This window comes from Ambystoma mexicanum, chromosome 9 (assembly GCF_040938575.1).
Source record: "Ambystoma mexicanum isolate Mex_15411 chromosome 9, UKY_AmexF1_1, whole genome shotgun sequence".
In the NCBI taxonomy this organism is placed as follows: domain Eukaryota; kingdom Metazoa; phylum Chordata; class Amphibia; order Caudata; family Ambystomatidae; genus Ambystoma; species Ambystoma mexicanum.
The window spans coordinates 1072873241-1072888726 of NC_090931.1; the positions used below are offsets into that span (position 1 = coordinate 1072873241).

Genomic DNA, 15486 nt, shown 5'->3' on the forward strand with positions numbered 1-15486 from the left:
GAGATGAGGAGGGCCAGGCAGGTGGCAAGCCGAATAAAGAATTAAACGCGCAAAGAGAAGGAAAACTAAACAGATTCACGGTGTGCTAGCACGTGACCAGCCGAGCGCAAAGAGGCACCTATGCCTGGCTGTCTCCCAAACAGAAGATACCATAACTTTTCCTGACAAGAAGCTACAGTTTCGAGGCCGACCACAGCCAACTAATTGACACATAGCACTAAAGTACTGATTGATGGAAGGGAGGCCGGGTGAATCTTGGGGCATCCTGCACCTGGTTGACCATTCTGCGTGCTGCCAAATAAAGTGGAGATTTACGCATGGGGTTGAAGCCAACCCAATTATAGTGGACCAAATAATCTAGGGTCCTATAGATAGTAGAACCAATGGGACGTAGTACTTTTAGTGACGTCCGCCGTAGTCATTTTTGAAGGAAGGGCTTAGACACCCACCTAATGATGTTTATCCAATCCCCACACTCCGTTACCATATACAGATATAGCACCTATATTTAAGTTACCTTTTCCAACCAATAGAATTGCATGACAAACTTTTGACTGTTACACCTCAATGATGAAGAATTTTGGGTATAACTGTTACTGTTTGCATGAAGTCGTTGGGCGTTGAAGCGAGACGGGCTATCGCATCACTGTTGATTTCCATGTTTCCCCGTTTTTTGTACTTGTCATTAAACAGACTCCCCTTTAACAAACCATTGAGTTGTCCTCATTGATTGGTGTTGGAGTAAGAAATCCTACACCCCATTCACCTCAAGGTGCAGCTATCTCGTCTTAAAGTACTACAGAGCAAGCTCTGACTATGGGCCGGTCAGGGGTCTCTCTCGTAGTACAAGACCAAGACAGGATGTCAAGTTTGGGAGTTTATGGTTGCATGAGGCGTCCAACAGCAAAGGAGCTCAGAGGGGAGGGCCATCCAGGTATGGGTATATGCCAATGAACAGTCCAGACTTAAAAGTGCCTGTATTGTTAATATTACTTTGGCAAAGGCTTTTGATGGGGTGCTGAGACCAAAAGGAAGGGGCTCAATATTGGAAAACAGCATTTCCTACAGCCCCTCGCAAGAAGATGCATGCATCTGCGATGTGGGGGACCATATTATGAATCCTGAAGTGCACTCTTTTTTTATTGAAGACAATTGATGAATTCACCTACAGTATTTAATTGTAAAAAAGATGCAGGTTGAGTGTTGGCAAAAGGGGATCATGGTTTATTTGAGGTGGGGATTGGGCTAATTTGGGTTGTGAGAGCATTCACATCACAATAGTGAAAATTGAAAAAATGTGCACCAAAAAAAAAAATACAACCTTCTGAAGATATATTACACACAGCCAGTGCCTCTGTTGCAGAGACATGAAGGTTCCACACTGTAGTCATCCTTATTAACTTCTCTGTGGAGACTAAATTGGGAGGGGTTCGGATAGTGTGAAGACCTGCATGGTTCTTTTTCTTCAAGGTAAAAGCCTGTGCTGGAGAAACAAATTTGATGATCTTTGCAGGGAATTGGAATATGTGGCTCAATAAATAAGATATCTGTTGGTTCAAGGGATGGGATACAAAAGGATACCGCTGGCCTACAGAGTGTATTCAAGGGACAAATGCGATGTATTTCCTTACATCCAGAAACAAGGATACGTACCCAAACTCACAGGAAGTGGCAGATTATGAGCGTTGTGGAGGAAGAAGAAAAACAATGTTTGGTGGTTGTTTGGTTCTTTCGAGAGGAGAAAGTCCCAATCGGCCTCACGGAAATGTAGTGTTATGCATCTACACCTAGTGCCCCATGTTTTGACCAACACAAATGCGTCCAGAGGCACCATCTACGTGGTTGGCTGATAATACAAGGATGTTCAGAGCAATTCGCTTGGCATCTGAAAGCCCAATTTCAAATCGTTGCCCTTTTTCTGATGGAATTTTTGTTATGGGCTCTGCTATGTCCGTCCACAGCTGTAGGATGTATACTGTCAGCACAGCTTCCGAGTTGCCCTGCTGTACACCCAAGGATCTATTTGACACATCTTCTCTGTTCTGTTGAAATGGTTTCAAGCAAAACCAATTGCTAGCAATATACTTGAAGAAAAAAAGCTTACATGGGAAGAGGGCTGCTCATTCCCCTTCATGGTCTGAATGTTCTGCTGGGAGATTGGGGAGGGGCTAGGAATGTGTATGCATTCACAGCAAAACAGAGCGTGAGGACTGAGAAGGAAGGTAGTAGGTGGGAGAGATGTAAGCCCTTTTTGAAGTTCTGCCGATGGAGGTGCAGGACAGAGACTGGGCTGGTAAATGCAGCCTGCCAAAGAGGGTCTCCCCCTGCACAGGTTTGGTCCTCGGGGAACATGTATGGAATGGACCCTGGCGGGAGCAACTGGGTAAAAGTCACAGAAACACTAACTGGTGGATCCAGTCAACATGAGGTCTGCCTGAATGAGAAACCCTCAATCACCTCTCCTGTGCATTTTGCATTAGACTAGCCACAATATGAATGGTTGAATAGCACCCACAGTTTTAAATGTGGTATGCCCAACGCCAACTTTAATGGTGACACCAAAAGAGTGGGAATTCTTCAGATGGTGGTCTAGGTACCAGCCTCTTCCACAGATCTTGAATGAATACCTAGGATCTGACAGAAGATCCCTGCATCCACTACTTGTCCATATGCATTTTGCTGTAGCAGTTCTCAGAGCAATAGGTAAAGGAACTAAAATGTAAAATCTGAACTCTGACAGCATTCATCATATATTTTAATTTCCTTGGATGTTACAAATCGTATTGAGACCAGAGAGAAAACACAAAACTATCAACACCAGAGATGATGGCTCCTGCTCAGGTAGACCTGCAAAGACTCTTGAAACTCAATAGGTGCAATTATCTCTTCTCTTGTTAATATGAACAGCCACACCTTTAGGTACCAGCTAAGTAGGACAATGAAAATGCATAGCAAGTAAGATGAGATCAGCAGTATAAATTACAGCAAAGTAAAGGATGGTCCAAATAACAGTTGACAACGCATCCATTATATTAAAAATCGGAAGAGACAAGTCTTAGAAATGAACTGACACTTTCAGAGGAATGGTGTCCGCAGAGGAAAGCGCACATCAGTAAGTTTCATTTCAACCTTATAAGAGAGCCCCAAAAAAAGTATAGATTAGCTTTTGTTGGAAGCAGGTGAGAAGGCCTAAACTGGGCGTTTCAAACACACATTTGTTTGGATTGTGGACATGCTAGAGTACTACTAGCCCAGAATGTTAAAGATATGTAACAGAGTTAGTGATTTTTGGAGTCAAACCCTAACGTAATCGAATTAGATATGGGTGCATGTCAGTTTGAAAAGATCGGTCCATTCAGAACTTTGATATCTCTGGATAGTTATCTCTGCACTGCAGGGGGAACAATTCCTCTGATCTAGTATAGAGTTAATTGTGGGAAAACGCATCTTGAAGGTTTGGACGACCTGGAAATAAAGGCACCTATGCTATGGTTCAGGTTATGCAGACTAAATCTAGATATGAAATAAATGTTTGAAAGGCATCAGTATGTAAAGATGAAGAAATTGGTCTGGCGTTCAAAGAATACGGATAATTCATATATTTAATTGATACACTGCCTACCATTACACATGCACCCTCTTAACATACATCATTTTGCCTCTTCCAGAGTCCAATCATATAATTTCAATTTGTTTGTTGTGTGTTCCCCTCTCCTTCTCCCTGCCACACTTTTTGCCCAGTGTTTTTTTCTTCTTCATTCACAGACTAAGATTTTGTTAGGACAACATGCCATTTTTTCAGGAAAGGTACCAGTGCAGTACTACCATATGGGGGTGAATAGTGCAGTATAAAATCGTATTAAATAACAAGCATATATATGTTCATTGTATATAGATTTCAGAACTTGTATTCATTGTTTTACGATGATGGACGCAAACATCGATATTATTTCTTTATAGCCAATCAAGCTTATGCTTTTATTCAAGCAACACCTTATTTTTATTTAAAGCCCCATACATTATAAGAAAAAGAGAAAAGACATGAACTTCCATAATGGGGGAAATCGTCTCTAATCTGTCACAGGACTGGGTGGTCAAAAAACATCTGCAAGGGAGTGACCCATAGTGAAATAACGTTAATGCGGCTTTTTACAGAACCACAATATTGTACAAAATGCAACTATGACTATACAGAGTTCAAATACATTCCAGTTGTGATAAACTGATATGTGCATGATCAAAAGAAAATATGCATGCTCAACATGTATTCAGACATGATCACATTCCGGAATCTAATTTTAGTTAAGGTACCATATTAATTGGATATATCATAAAAGGTCTCACCTGTAACCGTCTATTTTGTTCTCTTGCTGGCGAAGAATAAGAACTGATGTATATTGGAGACTGCTTGCTGGATCCTAAAAAAGCAAAGCAGCTTTCTTAACCATCAAGCCTAGATCTTTTGTTAAACAAAGCTGCCATTAACCATATCTGAACAACAAGCGAATTAAAAAAGCAGCCACATGTAAACTTTGATGCCTTTCATCCTCAGGTAATTTTAACACAAACACTGGACAGTAGGGATATCCTGTTGCCAAAGTCATATGAGCACTGGAAGTGACATCACACATACACCCACCCACTCACATCTCACACAAACTTTCACTAACAGAACATTGCATGTTTTTTCAATAAGCTTCACTGAAAGATTATGTTGCTGCATAATACTAATCTACTAGTAAAACTATCAAAACTCTATGGAGAAGATTGCCTTTCTTAAAGGTGCAGTACGGCGGCTGGTTCAATTACAATGGCTGAAAAGCAGTCCCCATGAACTTAAAGCTGCAATAAAAAGGTTAACAATTACAGTCTTTCATTTACCCTTAATAGACAGCCACAATATAGATTATATCCACTGTGTTTCCAGTTTGGTACAGCAACAGAAATAGGTTTGCTCGCCTATACTCTATTGCTCTACAGAGACACATCAAGACATATGATGAGCAAAAGTAAGAAGCAAAACAGACAGATCTATGCTTTCAAACAGGTTCTAAATGACATATTAACATGTGGCAGTTAATCGCACAGGCCTCAATCCACCCAAAAGTACTTGAAATTTGAAACTTAAACTATGATGGAGGAATGGGAAAAAAAAATAATCCAACGATTGTAACTCAGTATCAGCATGTTTCATGAATTTTCATCTAGGTAGACGCAGATATTGCTGTGTGGTTAATAATGTAAAATAACTGCATACATGTGTCTAATTATTAGACCATCATTTATTCAGTGCAAAAACAAGACTTCCGTAGTTTTCAGTAAAAAAACCTAGAGAAGGGGTAGAATGAGATAATAGGATATGCTCAGGATCACACACTAAGCAGTGAAGCCAGGATTTGAGAGCAGTCTACAACTTAAGCACTTCACTACTTATCTTCTCAGGTCTAGTTGGTAGGAACATATGTTAATATTTGGATTTCAAGAATACTAGATTTTATACAAATTTGCAATGCTTGACATATCTATAAATCCTTGTAGAATTATGTTAAGCAAAAAGAGTATAACTAACAAGATACTTAATCATTACATAAGTAATGAGCATACAAAAGTCCCTTGGGTTCTGCAAACATATTTTTATGACTTATGCCACAACAACAAAAAACAGATAATATTGCCTGATTAACCGGGGCATCCTGGTTGTTACTCATATGTGATGTGAAGAATATGTTAAAATGTAATCTGATTACAAAGTCAATGGGAAACTGCGGTTAAGACCCACCTGCAATAAACCTATACGATGGGATCCTTGAGTGTAAACATAGTGTAACCTGCCAACTCATGGCCCAGAGGTAGGCACTTGCAACAATGGTCTCCAAATAATAGGTTCAGGAGACCCCAAACTACCTGGCGAGTACAAGGCTCTTTTTCCAGGTTTCGTTTACAGGATCCAAAAAGCCAGGGACCTGACCCCCGGACCAACGCCAACCTAGACGAATAAGAAAAAATTGCCATTCCTAGGAGTGCAACCCAGAAGCCAGAACCAACTGCGAGGATGCCTACAGAAAAGCAGGATCTGGCAGCTTGATCGAAAGAAGGCAGCCCATCTGCCAAAAACTGTCCGACTACCATGGTGGGGGTGGAGGAGCAGATGAAACGGGGTATCGGGAACTGAATACTGTGAGGGATCAAGAGTAAGACTCATACACAGTGGCATTTTCGGTGTTTATCAAAGACTTATTATCCAAAGAAAGAGGGGTTGGGGAAATCCTACCTATCCCTAACTCTATGAGGGGTTTCCCTGCCTCAACAAAACTAAGTAACGTCTGTGTCAGGATGTCTAAAGCAAAAAGGTTCTCTGTTCTGTGCCCAAAATCCTAACATGATCCTCACACACTAAACTCAATATAACGTGAAACGGGTAATGTCTCTTGGCTGAACACCCACAGCTTCCTTCCAAAATTAAATATAAAGTCTAAGGTGCCAGGATTTTATTTCACTACTTGCGTGCGTGTCCCAAACTCGCTGAGTGTCTGATTTACTCTCCTGCCAGGACGTTTTGAGTCCTCTCAATATTCAACTGGAAATCGCAGGTTCACACTCTTCATTAGTATTCAATCGTCTCTGTATTCAGGTAATTATATTTTTCATATGTCGGACCGGTGACCCTTCTACAATTGTATTAGATGTCCCAGCTCCCTTGTGTGCGTCTTTGAACTTTACTAACGTCATGCGGCATCCGCCCTGAAGTTCACTGGTATCCCAATCTCCTTCTCTGGCAGCTTTGGCATCCCTCGCGTCTCACTGTTTCCTCCGCTGTCCATCTGCTACCTGGGAGCACATCTTGTCAGCCTCCCGGGTACCTGCCTGGCCTTCGTTCGGCAGCTCCTGCTGTTCCAGATGGCAGCTCGGCAAACACTTTTCCGCCTGACTTCCGTAGACGCCGTCCTCGCCAGCTTATTCACTCCCGTCTGACGGTCGCTTTCCTCCCGTGTCCCAACCAGCTTTGGGAGGACTGGCTCCAATATAGAACATGTGAACAAGACTAGAGAATGTCCTGGCACCTGTTAACATCTTCCAATGACAAGAACGTGGCATTGACTTGCCACTCCTAGTGCTCTTCATCACGCCATCCCTCCTCCTCGTCTCAGTGTTATATAAAGGGGGGGAATGTACATAAGTCTCAGTACGTGTGGTTTCAGTGTTTTAAAGGGGGATGATGAACATAAGGTTGGTGTTCAGTAAATAGGGATTCTTTATCCACACCACAAAATGACATACAAGAATAGGGGGAAGTAAATGGGTGTTAACAAGGAGTGCAGGTAAAGACCTGCTCTGACCCAGATGGCTCACTTCACCTCGTTAAGGGTTGTCTTCCCCATGTGGTCCTCCCACTAATAGCTACCTCCAGGGTTAGAGTCCGGTAGCTTCTGCCTTTCCCTGGCCATATGAGGGGAGCTTCCCCACGGGGATGTAGTGACGAGGTTGCTAGATGCGTCCCAATACTCTTCCAGGAGATGGTAGCTTCCAACATCAAGGTTGGAGGACCACAAGGATAAAACGGGAAGCCAGTGGTAAAACGGCCTGTATGCTTGTCCCTGTACTGATGGACTGGCCAAGCCAACAAATGGGTCAGCAGGAGGCGAAGGGGGCCTAGAAAAAGATGCTAACCATCCAAAAGTCAAAACCGTACATCAGTCTAGGGCACAGGATCCAGCCAGTATAGTCAGATCTAATCCTTAAAAAGTAGCACCTTCTTCAAAACAGTGGCAATCCTCTGGCAGGTAAGTTAGCTTCCTTCCAAGAAGGTCCAGTCAGAATTGAATGTAGGCTCAGGGTCTTCCCCAGATATACCCACAGCCACAGAGTTGGCCCTAAGCCAGCCCACCAATCACTCAAAGGGTTTCGAAAAAGTGTTAGGCAGCAAGCCAATCTGATGGTCCACTAAAACCGCCAATCGCCCATGAATCACAGGATGTGGAATTACCAGCTAGGCCAGGGGCAGGAAAATTACTTGACTAGTTCAGACTACTAGAGAGGCTGCATCTCTGAACTCACAAAGAACACTTGTGCACAATGGGCATTTTAGTTCTGCTTTGTGGTTTCTTTGAACAAAGGAAGTCTCTAAAATAAAATGGCTGTGTGACGGACTTAAAAAATACATTGGTACCAAAATGAAACATTGGGCTGCCAATGCTCGGCTTCCACCCTTGTGAAGTCGAAACCAAATCACAGCTGCTACCAGCCTACTCAGCAAACCGAATGCAGGCCGATAAAACCACCCTTGGGCACACATTTGGTGCTTAAAAAGCATCCCTGGCGTGGGAGGCTTAGGGCAACTCAGGGATACATACCCTAATTGAAAAAGGGTAACTGTGACAGAGGGTCCAAACAAAATAAGGAGGGAAAAATCAAAAAGTCAAGGGGTCCCTGAAAACACCAATAGCATATCCACAATGAAATTCTGTCTCGACAACGCTGCATGGGCGTAAATGTGCAGTGGTTTTATAGCTGTAAACTGTCACAATATCACAAAGTATTTCTGCATAAAAGTAGTGAACAGAGAAAATTCTAATTTCAGTAGGGTTGAATATATTAACATTAAATGTCATAAAGTTACATACATTTGGACAATCTGGAATGGTGCACATAGAAATGTAGTCCAACACAATATCAAGAACTGCTGTATTTTTTTACACAAATGCATCTTTGAAATTAATAACTAATCAGAGTTAAATGAATACAATGCAACGATCTTGTGTAAAAGGGTCAGACATTGAAATAGGTCACGGTTGCAACCCACGAATTCGAGTTTGCATTCCAATTCCGAAACTCCAATTTTTGGAGGAATTTAAGGCAATGTGAGAATAGGCTAAAGAAAGAAAATATTTGAAACGGCGTGCTTTGTGTTCCAGTTGTTGAGTGCAAAGAATCACCATACATCACCTCCCTCTTTCAAGAAGCTGATTTACGTGACAATTGCAACAGGCTATTTGCTCATAAAACCTTGTTTCAAAATGTATTTTCAAAAATACAAAAACAATGCAAGATTTACAAACACTGACTTACCACTGTACATTTCTTTGTGTGCTAGGTTATCGCCTTGACTGGTGTAATATTGCATAGAAGGTTGTGTTCGCTCATATTCAGAACGGGGTTCTCGAATCCCTAACAGTGCTGGTGAGGAAGTTGTGCTGCCAACTGAGAAATGGGGAGAGGAATAATAAAAATCAAAAGTCTTATTGGATAATCTTTAGAGGATTATAGAATACTATGATGGGCAGTTTCGGTCGCTTGAGAAAAAGATTAAAAAGTAACGTATAATGCAGGTAAATTTGCTTTCATCTCATTGAACAGTACATGTAAAGGCTTTTTCATGAATGTTCTACTGAAATATGAAAACGGAAAGGAAAAGTCTGGCTCCTTTTTTAAAGAATGTCTTTATGGTATATGGCAGACACCAAAAGAGAATTAACAGACTTTTGATTCAATAGCTGAACACAATAAATTGGACCATAAAATGTATTTTTGCAATCAATGGGCCCAACAACTGTAAACTATTTAAGACAATTGACATCAGCATGCACACGTGTTTTTAAAAAAAAGATAAACTCCATATTTACAACAATGCATCCAATGAATGCCACACCATTGTTACCCTTTTCTTAGATGTTAAGAATAAAACAAATCATGTGCAACAGATGAATATGTAAAATCTATACAAGAATTGAATTAGTTTTTTACGACGTTGATAACAATATTTGATTATTCACTTTATAGTAAAAAATTGAATTGTATTTTTGTAAGTAAAGCCAAAGACATGAACAATTAAACTGTATATTGACGAATGGGCCACCAAGTAAAATCTTTTAAAAAGTTCTAAACACTGGAAACTGATCCAGGAAGTCAAATTTTTGGCAAGAATCAATCATACTTGCCCTTTAAAGAGCAAACTCTTTCAAATATCTTAAGATAATATGAAATCAGAGAAAAATATTGCACACAATAGATCCCTTTGCTGCTAAAATTGCCCACCGTCCCACCTCCCCGTTAACTTCAACCTCCACATATTTCTTCTTCCCTCACCGCACCCTTTCCCCTTTGACTTGTAAAGCAGTGTTGCTTCCTGAAGCTAGGTCCATGTTCAATAATACCCTAATATTTATAAAATCTCTTCAAAACAGATGAAAATGGCTATTTCTGTTTCTGAACTGCTTATGTTGTAATACCATTACAGAAGAAGATACAATTTCATAACCAATAGCAGGCAACACTTTTCTGTTGAAATGCTTTTGCAAACATTTGCCCGAATATATAATCTGTTGTTCAAAATGCTGCTGTGGGAAGCTGTGAGCAATAAACTAAAAGGAATTTAAAGAATGATTAATAGAACACAAGTAAGATAAGACACAAATACCAAATCTAGTGTCACATGATGCTAACGGAATGAACCACAGTATGAATCCGCTAGGAGGTTTCATATTGTGGGTGAACAACATTCAACCAAAGAGCAGAAATTGTGAGTTGCAGTTTAATAATGTGAGGGGCACACCCCTCACAGGCTCAATAGATTCTCCTGACACCCGACTCACACTTGTCCAAGATGCCATGCTGCAAAGGCCGATCATATACATATGTTTTTGACTTTTGGAAAGATACTGCAGGCACTCTGAGATGACGGACACCACTATTGACACAAATACAATCGGGTCCTATTTGGGATGTGGGAGGATATTAGAAATAAGAAAACGTTAACTCTTCTGAAAGCGAGTTGGATGGTGGCTAAAACATGTATTTTCGAACACTGAAAACAATCCTCCCGCCCAACTTTTGCAATGTGGTTGAATGCACTAACCTGGACTCAAACTTGTTAGGAGGAATATGTGAATTCTCTGCCCCCACGCTCTTGCCCGAAAAATGTATGGACTGAATTCCACACTTACCTCTCCAATCACTGATATGATAATCCTTGACCACTTGAATTGTGCCTACTTGGTTCACACTCGCAGTCCACAATATGCAATATGTCTCTGTATAGCTACATCACGCCCTATAATAATTGACTAACCCTATGTAACGTGTCTGTATATATGCATGGAAAGAAATACCTAAACATGTATGCTGTAAGCTTTTGCCAATAAATATAAGTAAACTTTTGCCAATAAATATAAGTAAATAAATTATGTTAGGGGTCATTAATTTAAGTCTCACAACTGGGCGCTTTCATTTCTGAGGGTTAAACTGGTGCACACAATTATAAAATATACCCCAACTAAACCTACTCTACCAGGGGATTCCCTACCTAGTCTACTATCTATGTGAAAACCTCCTAGCATACACAAAACTAACCCTCACACTAAACAACAAAAGCATTCAAAACATGAAAACCACCTAAATAAAAGGTTACCAAACGCACAGTGGGCCTCAATTAGAGTCTGCCGGCCTGGAAACACCGGTGGTGTTAAATCCGCTGCCACCATTGTTTCCGGACCGGCTGATTCTGAGTTCTGCAGGCGGGAGGTGTCACTCCTGCCAGGTCTGACCTGGTGGGAGTAACGCCACCCGCCTGCAGGCGTTCAGGCGGAACCGGAAACACCGGCTCAGTCATGGACGGAACCAGTGTTTCCATTGTCCCCATCCCCATGGAGTCCTATGGGAATGGGGATTTACGGAATTCTGGCAATCACGGAGGTGGAATGGTATTTCAGGTCTGGCGGCAGCCTGCCAGTTTTTCCGGCACGGCTACCGCCGGACTCGTAATGAGGCCCAGTGTCTTTGATGACTTCTGGTGATTCCAGGCAGATCCGGCTCTCCCAGGAACATCCCAAAGTAAATTTCCTCCAAAGAAACAAACGTTCACACAAATAAAATCCACTTTTTAATGAAAAGCTGCTTCTTTTACAGTTCTACAAAGAAAATAATAGAACCAATGGGATTTCCCGGACGACTTCCTTTCCAGGAAAGATGGACAAAGTTGAAGACAAATGTACCACGTCCACTTTGGCTTTAAACTTCTGCAGCGTCTTATTTACACAGTTTGTCAGGATGCTTTAAGGTTTGCTTTCTACTCAGCAACTTCCTTTTATTATCACACTGTGAGGGCAGACACCCTTGTCCCACAGTTGGTTTGAGCTTCTACTTCTTTCAGCTTTATACTTCTGACAGGAATAAGGACAACCACAGCACTGCTACTACAACTTCTAAAATTAGACCACAGTTCTGCTACTGCAACTTCAGAAATTGGGTACATTTGCTGCTACAACTGCAACTTCAAACATGGGCAGGAACTTTACAGGACTTCTACGACCGCTACAGGCTGGCAAGCCACTTTCCTTTCTACATCAGAAAGGGCAGCATATTTGCCGGTCTTGCAGCTACCATGAAATCTGCTGTTCGATTTTACACCACGTCTTACTTCAAATAGTCGTTGCCATGCAGATTTGAAAACAAAACATCTGTTAACCCAGCACCCCTTCCCAGCTTCATATACATCCTTTAGTCAATGGTTACCCGGAAGCTATTGTGCCACTCGTCCAGCTTTGGTTGTTCTTGTCCCATTCAATTTAAAGGAATCTTGGGTAACAACTTCGGAACACTGGTGTATAATTCTTCAAAGAGAAGGATTCACTTGTGTTGCAAGATATATATTTTCTACTAGAAATAAAATAAGGCACACAATTTCGTTGCTCTCTCGAACTGCCACTTCAAAGAGACTCATTCCCACCTTTCAGTCAGCACACAGTCTCCAAGGTAGCAGGAAACCTTGTCTCTCACGCGGGCTTTTAAAACGTTGCTTGAAACACTTTGGGAAAGTCTGTTTTATTTCAATTAAGCTATCAGCAAACTGGCGACACAAGACCACTTGGCAACAATGTAATGCTGATGTAGGGGAAAGGCTTTCATTACATGCATCTTATTTAAGAGCGTACTGCTTTCCCCTTAACAAAAAGACTTTCCACTTCTGCGGTTAGCTTTTCTTCACGTAGATGAAAGCGCGAGTACAATTAAAGCTAGTTACAGTTACCAGCACTTACATTCTGCAGTTCAGGAGTACAGAACTTCTCTTTGACTCCTAATTACAACAATTGCAGGCTGCTGCTGCTTCCAGACTTTGTTTCTTCTCCCAATAAGTCTGCGGGCACTCTTGGGATCCACACACCTCTGCTACATGGGCGTCTCCGATCTGACCTGATAAAGGGAGAGTCTCCTACTCCCCAGTTTCTCTCGTTTTGCTTCTGTACACTGGCCTTGCGAACAACTGCAACATCAGCTCTGCATTCAAAGCGATGAGGCGCTCCTGGAAAGACTGACTTCCAGTGCTGCCACAGCTATACAGGGTCTGTGAGCACAGCACCAACTCAGAGTCTGCAGGTGAAATCTGCCTCCTCTCTACTGGGGCGTCCCTGTTGTGGTCACACTTCCTCGTGAACTGCTGACTAAGTGCTCTGCTTCTTCTGTTTCTGCCCACCATCCTGCTCCTGCCCCAGCTTCTTTCTACTGCTCCTCCCTGCTGCAGCCTTGTATACCCCTCAGGTGGGCTAATTAGGTTCGGGTACAGGCCTTTGTGGTCAATTGCCTGACCTTGTGTGAAGTCATTAGGCTTGCATGCTTGACCTGGAATTCAACATGCCTCTCTAGCCCTCCTCTTCATCACCGTCTTCGAGGGATTCTGGGACTTTTAGTGTATTTTGGGAAAATGTGATTTCTTTAATTCTTTACAAGGTTTTAAGATGGGTTTCTTCTCCAGATATTGAGAATAATTATAAGATTTAGCCCTTTTGGGAACAGAAGGGGCAGAAAAGGTCACATTTTCAACATTCCTGTTGGAATACCTTTGATATTTTGAGGGACATGGGAACGTATGGTTACAAAAGATTGATTTCCTGTGTTCAGCACGAAGTGGAATCACTCCTTCAGATTTTACCTTTTCATTCTTAACAGAGGATTGAGATGTATCAAAATGGCAACAGGCCAATTCTATGTCTATTATTACAGTCATTTTAAAAGGTTCCTCAACAGTGGCAACATAATAGTTTTGTTCAATGCATGTTACTTACAATGAAAGCTTCAAATTAGGTATAGGGGCGTAATATTCCTTATTTGATAAGATTCAATAAACAGGTCATTACGTAACCGTAACAAAACTAAGTTTCAAACGTTTTGTGAACTTGTTTTTCAGTACTCGATAAAGGGATCATTAATCTTTATCATTAATGTCTGAGGGAGCAAGATTACTATGAAAAAATATGATAACTGAATAAAGAGCAGCGGTTTATATCATAAAAAAGCAACAGTTTATTTGCTCCAAGCAACTTGAGTGTTGAATATAAATTACAAAGTTTTGTCTCCTGCTTGTCCTGCATTAGGTTTGATTTGTTAGAAAATGTAATGTTTGTCTTAATAAGTGTGCATTGGTTGGTAGATGGCTTGGTCACAAAAGTGCCCTGGAAACAAAGTCAGAAAATTACATTTTTCTTTTCATAAAATGGAAAGAGACTGAATCAATTAGTCTGACAATTTATGCAGCAACGTCTGTACTCTTAAACCATTTACATCCACAATGTTTGCAAACCAGTAACAAGGTTTCTAGATCATGCAAGTAGCATTACCTTACCCTTATGTTGAGCTCCCGCCATTCGTTGCATTTCAGAAGATCAGAAAGTAAGAAGTGAACAGAATATCTTCAGATCAGCAGGCATGAATAAAGCAACAAAGTTGGTTGATCAGGGTCTGGGAGTTGGTCTGTCGAATAGGTTTCACTTCTGGCAGTTAATACCAATAATATTTGGCAGTTCATAAACACATCTACTGATCTTTTCTTGACACGGTTAAACAATCTTGCACTCCCTGGATCCTTTTTTAATAAACAATAGTGATGCTCTCTGTGTGACGTAATACTTTTTTTATTTACATTTTTGGAAGGAATGCTTGAAAGACCAGCTTCACCACCTTCGTTTTAAACGGTGCAAGTGCATTTTCTTTTGGACACATGTGGCCCATTGTTGAAAGCGTGCACTCCCCAACTTTCCAAAACTGCATCGGTTACCCCACACCTCTTCATGTTGAATCATCATTGTATGGCCGGTCACTTTTTGGTGCAAGAATTTTGTTGTGCCAAACCAATCACAAGTGGAGTTTCCCCGGCAGCATGATCTTTAGTGTTCATAATGGAACTAGAAGAATGCAAGAGGATATTAGACCTAACATAGGCTTGACTTGTCTGAAATGTCCTTGAAGAAAATAAGTCCACTGTTTTGGAAATCCTGTTGATCTTTTGGTGTATTGTTTTGGTAGGGTATGTTGCAGTTGAATGTTGTTGCTTAAACGTAGAAAAGATTTTCCCTGTTCACTTGTATGGGCCTTGACGCTGAAACTACCGAAACTTTGGCAGTCCTGCTTACTAGTGGTCTGGTTTTGCCGCAAAACAGACTGGCCCAGGTAGGGATAGACATTATACCCCTTTCGGTGCACATGTTCAACTAGTAGTGC

General features: G+C 41.4%; 1 protein-coding gene across 13 annotated transcripts in view; it reads right to left on the minus strand.

Moving 5' to 3' along the window:
• PKP4 (plakophilin 4) overlaps positions 1-15486 on the minus strand; it is a 1672883-nt gene that overhangs the window by 19119 nt on the left and 1638278 nt on the right. For all 13 annotated transcript variants that reach the window (XM_069616385.1, XM_069616390.1, XM_069616392.1 and 10 more), the window contains 2 exons: positions 9067-9198; positions 4345-4418 (listed from right to left, as the gene is read on the minus strand). In XM_069616385.1, coding sequence (XP_069472486.1) covers positions 4345-4418; positions 9067-9198 — 206 coding nt within the window. The remainder of the gene's footprint in view (positions 1-4344; positions 4419-9066; positions 9199-15486) is intronic.